Raw genomic sequence first — 10,382 nt, 5'->3', positions numbered from 1 at the left:
CCGGGAGCCGGGAGCCGGGTGCTGAGCGCCAAGCACAGAGCCGAGAGCCGGGTGTTGGGTGCTGAGCGCCAAGCACAGAGCCGGGAGCACAGAGCCGGGAGCCGTGTGCCGGGTGCTAAGCGCCAAGCACAGAGCCGGGAGCGGGTGCTGAGCGCCAAGCACAGAGCCCGGAGCCGGGTGCCGGGTGCTGAGCGCCAAGCACAGAGCCGCGAGCCGGGTGCCGGGTGCTGAGCGCCAAGCACAGAGCCGGGAGCCGGGTGCCGGGTGCTGAGCGCCAAGCACAGAGCCGGGAGCCGGGTGCCGGGTGCTGAGCGCCAAGCACAGAGCCGCGAGCCGGGCGGGAGCCGGGTGCTGAGCGCCAAGCACAGAGCCGGGAGCCGGGAGCCGGGTGCTGAGCGCCAAGCACAGAGCCGGGAGCCGGGAGCCGGGTGCTGAGCGCCAAGCACAGAGCCGGGAGCACAGAGCCGGGAGCCGGGCGCCGGGTGCCGAGCGCCAAGCACAGAGCCGGGAGCCGGGAGCCGGGTGCTGAGCGCCAAGCACAGAGCCGGGAGCCGGGAGCCGGGTGCTGAGCGCCAAGCACAGAGCCGGGAGCCGGGCGCCGGGTGCCGAGCGCCAAGCACAGAGCCGGGAGCCAGGTGCTGGGTGCTGAGCACCAAGCACAGAGCCGGGAGCCAGGTGCCCGGCGCCAGGCACTAACAGGTGCTGCCGTAAATGGTTAAGTCCTGTGGGAGCCGAGCGCGCACACCGCCCGCCGGCGCACCCATTACACCTGCAGGAGGGACAGCGAACGGCCACAATCGCACCTCCCGGCGACCCCCGCGACCCCGGCCCTGGGGGCGTGGCCACAAACCACGCCCCCGCCGCCGGCCCCACCCCGTCCCCGCCCCTCCTGCTGTCGGCCCGGCAGGCGCCGCGGCGCGCTCCTCTGACGCGCGGCGCTGTCCTTTGACGTCGGCCCCGCCCCGGCCCCGCCCCGGCCGCGCTGCACCGCCCTCCTGCCGAGCGGCTCCTCCCGAGGCGGCGCTCAAGCGGCGGTCGCGGTCGCGGTCGCGGTCCCTGCCCGGCTGGTGGTCGCCCCGTGGTCCCGGGTCAGCGCAGCGGCCGCCCAGCCCCTCGGGCGCGCGGGTGATGGTGCGGAGGGGCGCGCGGACGCGGGCATGAGGGAGGATGGAAGCGCAGGACGAGGTGTCGGCGCGGGAGCAGCACTTCCACAGCCAAGTGCGGGAGTCCACGGTGAGCAGGGGGGCGGCCGCGGCCCCCTCCAGGGCCTGTCCCTGAGCCCCGGCCCATCGGCCCCTCCGCCCCCTCCGCCCCCCGACCTGTCCGTGCGCCCCCGGCCTGACCCTGAGTCCTCGACCTGTCCCTGCGCCCCCCCACCTGTCCGTGCGCCCCCGGCCTGACCCTGAGCCCTCGGCCTGTCCCTGCACCCCCGGCCCCTGCGCCCCCCCACCTGTCCGTGCGCCCCCGGCCTGACCCTGAACCCTCGACCTGTCCCTGCGCCCCCGGCCCCTGCGCCTCCTCGACCTGTCTGTGCGCCCCCGGCATGATCCTGAGCCCTCGACCTGTCCCTGCGCCCCCGGCCCCTGCGCCCCCCCACCTGTCCGTGCGCCCCCGGCCTGACCCTGAACCCTCGACCTGTCCCTGCGCCCCCGGCCCCTCCGCCCCCTCTGCCCCCCGACCTGTCCGTGCGCCCCCGGCCTGACCCTGAGCCCTCGACCTGTTACTGCGCCCCCGGCCCCTCCGCCCCCCTGGCCTGTCCCTGCGCCCTCGGCCTGTCTCTGTGCCTCCCGACCTGTGTATGCGCCCCTGGCCCTGTTCCTGCGCCCCCGGCCTCTCCGTCCCCGTCCCTTCCGCCCCCGGACCTGTCGGTGCGTCCCGACCTTGTCCGTGCGCCCCCTGCCTGTCTCCGCGCCCTCGGCCCCTTCGACCCCGCGGCCGCCTCCCCCTGGCCACCTGCGCCGCTTTCCGCCCCGGCTCCGCCCCCGCCGCACGCCCACCCTTCCTGCACGCGGTTCCGTCGAGTCACCTGTCGTCCCACGGGGAGTGAGGTGGCGCCACCTGCGCGGGCTCTGTGCCTCCTGGGCCAGTGGCCACGGCTCGCGGGTAGGCAGGTGTGCGTGCAGGTCCGCCTGTGCTGGGGGCGCGCGCAGCCCAGCTCCGGCCCCCAGCCCGCGGCCTCCCGCACCAGCCCGCTGGCCTGAACGCCGAAGCCGCTGCTGGGTGGGAGGACCGGCGGCTGCCGGGTCGAGGCCGCTGCTCCCTGGAGGCAGCTCCTCCGGGAAGTCCGCCGTGCTCGCCCCCTTCGGGGTCCGCGCCGGGCCCTCGGGAATCTGCTCAGGTGCTTCACTTCTTCCTGACGCACAGAAACACAGCGCAGTGGTGCTTCTGCGTGTTTGCAAAACGGCGGAAAAGACGTTTGCGGTGACCCCCTCCTTCCAACTTCTCTCAAATTCAGCCTCTCTTGGTTTGAGGTGAAAAATTGTGGTTTACAATGGCCTAATGTGTGCAGTTCTTGATCTTGAACATTTGCCAAGTCATGCCCTGGAATTTAAAGAGGAGATACAAAGTCTGAACTGGTGGGGTTTGATACAGAGCATCTAGTTTACTTTTATATATTTTTTTACTGATTTTTTTATTTTTATGTTTTTAGAGAGAGCCACATGGATGTGAGAGAGGAACCTCCAGAAACATCCATTAGCCGCCCCCTGAACGCCCTCCACTGGGAATCAAGCCCACAAACCGAGCATGTGCCCTGACCCGGAATTGAACTGGGACCTCTCAGTCCATGGGCCGACACTCAGTCCACTGAGCCAAACCGACCGGGTTTAATTTTAACGTTTAAACTGAAGCGGAAGTGCTGAGAGGCGTGTACAATCGTGTGCACACGAAGCATTTCCAGTGTGACCCGGAACCCAGGAGGGGAGAGACTCTGGTTAGCATCTCAGAGGCCCATCCCTTCCCCCTTCCAGTTGCTCTGGCTCCTCTCCTGGAGGGTCACTTCTGTCCCCGTCTTAATAGGTTAGTTTTGTTCAGGTGTGCACTTCAATGTAAATGGAACCTTATCGTATGCACCCTTTTTTTTTTAACCCTCTCCCGAGGATAATTTTCCATTGATTTTTGGATAGAGTGGGAGGGAGGAAGAGAGAGAGAGAAAAACATCCATGTGAGAGACGCACATCAATGGGTCGCCTCCTGCGCGACACTAACCAGGGCTGGCGATGGAACCCACAACCCAGATACATGCCCTCGACCAGGAATTGAACCCTCGACCCTTTGGTACGAGGGCTGGCGCTCTAACCACTGAGCAGGACCGTCCAGAGTGTGTCATAGTATTTATTCCACAAAATATTTTACTTGCATTTTTGTGATGATTAATGCATTTGAGCACCTTTTCATATGTTGATTGGTCATTTGGAAATCTTCCGTGAGCTGTCTTCAAGACTTTTCTCCATTTTTAAATTAGTGTATCTTTTTACTTGATATGCAAGAGTTCTTTATTCAAAATATGATGCCTTGGGCCCTGGCCAGTTTGGGTCAGAGGTTAGCGCATCGGCCTATGGACCAAAGAGTCTCAGGTTCGAGTCCTCTCAAGGGCACATGCCTTGGTTGCAGTTGGGTCCTCGGCCCTGGTCTGGGTTGTGCGGGAGGCAACCAATTGATATGTCTCCCTCACATCAATGTTTCTTTTCCTTTCTCTCTCTCTCCCCCTCTCCCCCTCCCTCGCACTCCCTCCCACTCCCTCTGAAAATAAATGGAAAAATATCCTCCGGTGAGGATTAAAAAAAAAAAAAAATGACACTTTGTTCAGAGAAACACACACACAACTTTTTATCCCATTGTATGGCTGCCTTTTCACTCCTCAATGATATTTTCTCAATTTTAATATAGTTCCCTTTATCAAATTTTTTTCTTTTGTGATCAGTGCTTTTTGTTTGATGTCTCATTGAAGACATCTTTGCTCGATCCAAAGTTATGAAGACCTCCTGTGCCTCTCCCTAAATGCTTAATTGATTGGCTCTTCCCACCGAGATCCTAGTCTACCTGCAGTTTATTTCTCGTGGGTGCGGTGAAGTGGGAGTTGTATGTGCTTCTTCAGGTGGATGTCTGACTGGTGACACACCACTGTGACTTTTGTCACTACTCAGGTGACTGCATGTTTGTGGGGTTTACGTTTGGACTCTGCTGTTCTACCGGTCTGTTTGTTTTTGGCTTTGTTTTTAATTAATGAGGTAAGCTGTCATTTGGATTGAGATCTCATGGTGTAGTAGGCAGGAGCTTTATTACTTTGTCCACTGCCACTCTTAACGACCACATCGGTCAGGTTTCTGTGTAATAACAAGGGATTACAGTCAGACTCTGTTCAAGAAGGAGTCTCTAGAGAAAACCAAAGGCGGTGGGGGAGACAAAAACAAGGACACTAGCCGGGCTGGTGTCCTTAGTGGATTGATTGAGTGTCGCTCCATGGAGGGAGAGGTCCTGGTTGGATTCCCGGTCAGGGCACAATCCACAGTAGGGGGCGTGCAGGAGGCAGCCCATCAGTTTCTCTCTCACATCAATGTTTCTATCTCTCCCTTTCTTGTTCTTAAAAAAAAATAAAAAAAATAAAATCAAATAAAAAAACAAAAAACAACAACAACAAAAAAAACCAAGGACGCTAGAAGAAATTCCAGCCTCTGACACCCACAGTGACATCAAATAGTAAATACAGTGTAACTCACAGCCAGATCCACAGTCTCACACAGGTGTGTGTACCTCAGTTGTTTTTGCCCTGTGCATGATGTCTGACTTTCAACAGAGGTGTCACAAGGCATATGCAAAGGCAACACACACAGCCTAAGTAGACAAAGCGAGCATCTGAACCAGACTCAGGTATGAAAGAGTTGGGACTTATAAAGCTGGACTTACAAAAACTGATTAGTATGTGGAACACTCGAATGGAAAAGACACACAGCATGCGAGAACAGACGTGTGCAACAAGCAAAGAAATGGAAACGCCGAAGGAAGAGTAGAAGGCACATGCATTGTAATAGAAACGAAGGATGCCTGTGACGGGCTTATCAGTTAGCTCCACGGGACCAAGGGAGGAGTGAGTGAGCTGTAAGATATTCTGACAGAAACGGTCCAAACTGAAAAGCAAAGTAAACGGAACAGAGCAGCCACGAACTGTAGGACAGTCACAGAAGATACAACACACGTGTATTGGGAATGCAAGAAAGAACAGGAGAAATATTTGAAGCAATCATGGCTGAGAATTTTCCCAAAATTAATACACACACCAAACTGCAGATCCAACAAGCAATAACTATGGGTGGTGCCCAGTGGGTACTAGACTTATTGGGGTGAGCACTCTGTAAGGTATATACATATCTAACCACTATGCTGTACACCTGAACTAATATAATACTGCATATGTCACCCATAATTTTAAAGTTAAATTAAAAAAATTTTTAGTTATTATTCTTTTAAATTACTTTAAGGACCAGGAAAATAAATATAAAAGAAAGGAAAATCTACCCTATGTAGTAAAAGACAGGAAAACACAAAAATAATCACTGGAGATGAAAACATTAAAATCATAATTGTAAATGAGACAAACTAGGAAAAGGCAGATGTAGGACAAATACCAAAATAATCTACATCTAGGCAAATCATCTTCAGGATTTAATTATTATATTTTGTACGTGCCCCTAGCGCAAACTGAACCCTGGACTCTCTGGTCCGCAAGCCCGTGCTCCAACTGCTGAGCCAAACTGGCCAGGGCTAATTTTTTTTTATCTTCACCCGAGGACACTTTTGCATTTATCTTCAGATAGAGCGGGAGGAAGAGAGAGAGAGAGAAACATCGATGTGAGAGAGACGCATCAAGTGGTTGCCACCCACACGACCTCAACTGGTGCGGTGGACAAACTGCAACCAAAGTGTGTGCCCTTAATGGGAACCAAACCTGGGACTCTCTGGTCCGCAGACCGACGTTCTAACCGCTGAGCCAAACCGGCCAGGGCTAGGCATATCATCTTTAGACTGTAGAAAATCAGAGACAACGAAGCCAGGGCAGCCCTGGCCAGTTTGGCTCAGCAGTTAGAGCATTGGTCTGCAGATCAGTGAATCGCGGGTTTGATTCCGGTCAAGGGCACATACTTCGATTGCGGTTCATCTCTGGCCCTGGTCGTCAGGTCCTGCAGGAGGCAGCCAGTCAATGTTGCTTTATGACATTGATGTTTCTTTCTGTCTCTGTCTTCCTTCCTCCCTCCCACTCTATCTAATGATAAATGAAAAAAGATACTCGGGTGAGGAATTAAAAAAAAAAAAAGAAGCCAGGGCAATAAAAGCCCCTTACAAATAGAGGATCAAGAATAAGAATGATATCAGCCCTGTCCGGTTTGGCTCAGCGGTTAGAGCGTCGGCCTGCGGTCCGGAGAGACCTGGGTTCGGTTCCCGCTAAGGGCACGTACTTCGGTTGCAGTTTGTCCCCGGCCCTGGTTGGTCGTGCGGGTAGCAGCCACTCGATGTGTCTCTTCACATCGATGTTTCTCTCTCTCTCTCTCCCTTCCACTCTATCTGTACAAAAAATGGAAAAATATCCTCGGGTGAGGATAAAACAAAACAAAACAAAACAAAAGAATAAGAATGATATCAGATTTCTCTTTAGGGACCATGCAAGAAGAGAGGAGTGAAATGTTAATAGAAAAAAACAAAAACCAAATCCACCAGCCTAGAATTCTGTATCTAGCAAAATGATCATTGAAATGGAAAGGGGAAATACAAACTTTCTGAGACAAACAAAAGTTGAAGGGAGTCGCTTCTAGTAGAGCTGATACTTGAACCAGATAAAGACATTGCAACAGAGGAAAACTACAGACCCATACTTCGCGTGAGCATAGATGCACAATTCTGCGAGGAAATACTGGCAAACTGAATCCAGCAGTGTGTAAAAGGAATTGCACCCCACGCCAGGGGCATGTATCCCAGGCACGCAAAGCGGGCTCAACATTCGAAAATCTCTTCATGTAATCCGTCACATCAACAGGACCTCTTTATTTATACATACTTGTGGGGATATGCAACTATATCTGAAGAAGATGCCTTCAGCTGCCATGTGTTTTAAATCAAATGTGGGTTTATTTGGCTTGTAAAACTACGGAGCAGTGAAATACTGATACATGTCACCTCGTGGATGATCCTTGAAACCATGACGCTGAGTGAAAGAAGCTGAACACCAAGAGCCACACTGTAGCAGTCATTCATGTGAAGTATGCAGAACAGGCAAATCCATAGAAACAGAAAGCAAATTAGTGGTTGTTGGGGGGCTGGGGCAGTGGGGTGGCAGGGTGTGGGATAAATGGGCCTAGGGCACTAGGCACGAGAAACACTTATTTACTAGCGCATTCTTGTTACTTTTAAAAATGCATCTATTATTATTATGCGTTTGGATAGGGTTTAGTTTTTTCTTCATGGTGAATTAAAGTCTCGCAACTAAAGCAGTGTTTTATTTTTCTTTGCACATTCAGTTAAAAAATTTTTTTCGTAATTGATTTTAGTGAGAGAGGAAGGGAGAGAAAGAGAGAGATAGAAACATGGATGAGAGAGAACATCGATTGGCCGCCTCCCGCACGCCCCCCACTGGGGATGGGCCCACAACCTGGGCATGTGCCCTGACCGGGAATCGAACCAGCGACCTCTTGGTGCAGGGTCGATGCTCAACCACTGAGCCACACTGGCCGGCACATATTCAGTTTTTAAAAACGTATTTTGATACTATGTTTTGGTGTGTGAAGATCCTCTCTGCACCGTGGGTTATACCATTGCTCACAAGGGGTCTGCCTGTGTCTCCGTCACACCTTTGGCCCGAGCTCAGCCCGAGAGAAGGGAACAGACAGGTTAACTTTCTCCCATTAGCTCCGCGTCTGCCTTTCGCCGGCTTGTCTCACAGTCATGATTCTAATATTTCCCATCTCCAGTGATTGTTTTCGTGTTTTCCTCTCTTTTACTACTCTGTGTAGATTTTTCTTTCTTTTATATTTATTTTCCTGGTTCTTAGGCTAATTTGAAAGAATTATAACTAAATAGTTTTTTAAAAAATTTGATTTTAAAATTACGGGTGACAAATGCAGTATTATATTAGTTCAGGCGTATAGCATAGTGGTTAGGTAGGTATACACCTTTCGAAGTGCTCACCCCAGTAAGCCTGGTACCCCCGGGCACCACCCACAGTTACTGCAATATCATCGACTGTTTCCTGTGCGGGACCCCACATCCCCAGGCCAGCTCTGTGACTGCCCGTCTGTCTTCTCAGTCCCTCACCTTTCCCCCCATCCCCCAACCCACCTCCCCTCTGGCTACTCTTAGTTTGTTCTCTCTGAGTTTGTTGAAAGAATTATAATTTTAATTTTAGTTGTTTCAGTGGTTAGCTTATACTTTTTTTTTTTATCCTCACCTGAGGACATTTTTTTGTCTTTTGTTCAGATAAAGTGGGAGGGGGAGAGAGAGAGAGAGAGAAACATCGACGTGAAAGGGACACATCAAGTGGTTGCCACTCGCACGACCCAACCAGGGCCGGGGACAAACCGCAACCGAGGTACATGCCCTTAGCGGGAACCGAACCCGGGTCTCTCTGGACCGCAGGCTGATGCTCTGACCGCTGAGCCAAACCGGCCAGGGCATTACCTTAAACTTTTAAAGGACATTCACCATCTCTATCTTTCTGAGTTAGCGACGTTAAAATCAAGCCGTACCGACTGGCTCTCTGCCGAGGGGGCAGGGTCTTGGTGGAGGGGTCGCCTGTCTTCTCTTCAGGGTCCCGTCAGACCCTGTTGGTGGGCAGCCCTGGAGTCGTGTGCACCCTCCATGTTCACGTCCCGTGGTCCTTTCAGTCACCCTAAATTGCTGACGCCCAGAGACCTTAAATGGAAAGCTGGCTCGTTTGAATTTAGATTCGAGTCTTACCCCTGGTATTTAAGGATGTTTGCTTTAAACCATGTATTTTTCCCCCTCCTCTCCCTTCGCAGGATTCTCTCCTGTCTGCGGTTAGGGATTTCCTCTTGTCCCACCAGATAAGGAGAACAGGTGTTATTAATGGCTTGCTGTCATTTCATTCATCCTGTGGGTCCGTCTCTCTGCGAAAGACACTCCCGTAGGGGACTGGGAAAGCACTCCAGCCGGGCCTGACTTCTGTTCCAGTTCCAGTCTGTTCCAGTTGTGTTTGTGTTTTTGTAGTGGGTGGCTTTTATTTCCAAGTGAGGAGTACATTTGCTTCTGTCATGGCTCATCTTACTTCTGCTCTTGGGTGGGTTCCTTTCCAGGAGTCTTTTCATTCCATGCTGTCCATTTTTTTTATTTTTATTTTTTATTTATTTTTTTTATTTTTATTTTTTATTTATTTTTTTTTATCCTCACCCGAGGACATTTTTCCATTTTTTGTACAGATAGAGTGGGAGGGAGAGAGAGGAAGAGATAGAGAGAGAGAAACATCGATGTGAAAGGGTCACTCGAGTGGCTGCCACCGCACGACCAACCAGGGTCAGGGACAAACTGCAACCGAGGTACGTGCCCTTAGCGGGAACCGAACCCGGGTCTCTCCGGACCGCAGGCCGACGCTCTAACCGCTGAGCCAAACCGGCCAGGGCCATGCTGTCCATTTTTTAAAATATTTTTTTATTGATTTTTTTAGAGCAAGAGTAAGGGAGAGAGATAGGAACATCCATGTGAGAGAGAAACACTGATCGCTGCCTCTTGCACGCCCCCTACTGGGGATCGAGCCACCACCCGGGCATGCGCCCTGACTGGGAATCGAACCCGGACCTCTCAGTCCCTGGGATGGTGCTCCGTCCTCTGAGCCACACCAGCTGGGCCATGCCGCCCATTTTGGTTTCTTGATTTCCTTTCCTCCGTTAGCTTTCATGCCTTCTCACCCACCACTTCCGCACGAACTCCGCAGAATTCCTGAAGCCACTGTGCTCCACCTCTAAATACTAATCTAGAAACTCCCCAAACAGCCCTTGAGCTCCACCTCCCACCCGTCCAGCTCTCTTGGTCAAGGGCTTTCGGCGTGGCGGCTGCTCCCAGGAACCTCCGGGGCCCGTCCTTGTTCACTCGTCTCTCGACGTGCTCAGGACCCGTGGCAGTCCGTTCACTCTCTCCCAGACAGTGGTCACATCCCGGGCAGGTGAGGTTCCTGTGCAGAGCTGTGGGGTGGGCACCGATCTGTGCCCGGCCCAGGAGGCGGGGGAGGGCGACGTCCAAGGCTGGCAGGGGGCGCAGCGGGCCTGGGAGGTGCTGGTAAGGCCAGGTGGGCGCAGCGTGGCTGCGGGGCTGCTGTGGCCCACGGCCGGGGCACGTCGAGTTGGGCGTCGGCAGAGGGAGGTGAGCGATGTCCCAAGGTCTAG

The 10,382-nt window shown here is 53.4% G+C and overlaps 1 protein-coding gene across 3 annotated transcripts in view; it reads left to right on the top strand.

Annotated features, from left to right (window-relative positions):
* Positions 1 to 1,152: 1,152 nt before the first annotated feature.
* The window catches only part of LMBR1 (limb development membrane protein 1), a 97,705-nt gene continuing 88,475 nt past the window's right edge, over positions 1,153 to 10,382 (top strand). For all 3 annotated transcript variants that reach the window (XM_036246175.1, XM_036246177.1, XM_036246176.1), the window contains exon 1: positions 1,153 to 1,233. In XM_036246175.1, coding sequence (XP_036102068.1) covers positions 1,168 to 1,233 — 66 coding nt within the window. In that variant the 5' untranslated portion in view covers positions 1,153 to 1,167. The remainder of the gene's footprint in view (positions 1,234 to 10,382) is intronic.

Source organism: Molossus molossus, unplaced genomic scaffold, assembly GCF_014108415.1.
Source record: "Molossus molossus isolate mMolMol1 unplaced genomic scaffold, mMolMol1.p scaffold_m16_p_7, whole genome shotgun sequence".
Taxonomy (NCBI): Eukaryota; Metazoa; Chordata; class Mammalia; order Chiroptera; family Molossidae; genus Molossus; species Molossus molossus.
The sequence above is the reverse complement of the archived record's forward strand: the minus strand, read 5'-3'. Positions and strand labels throughout refer to the sequence as shown.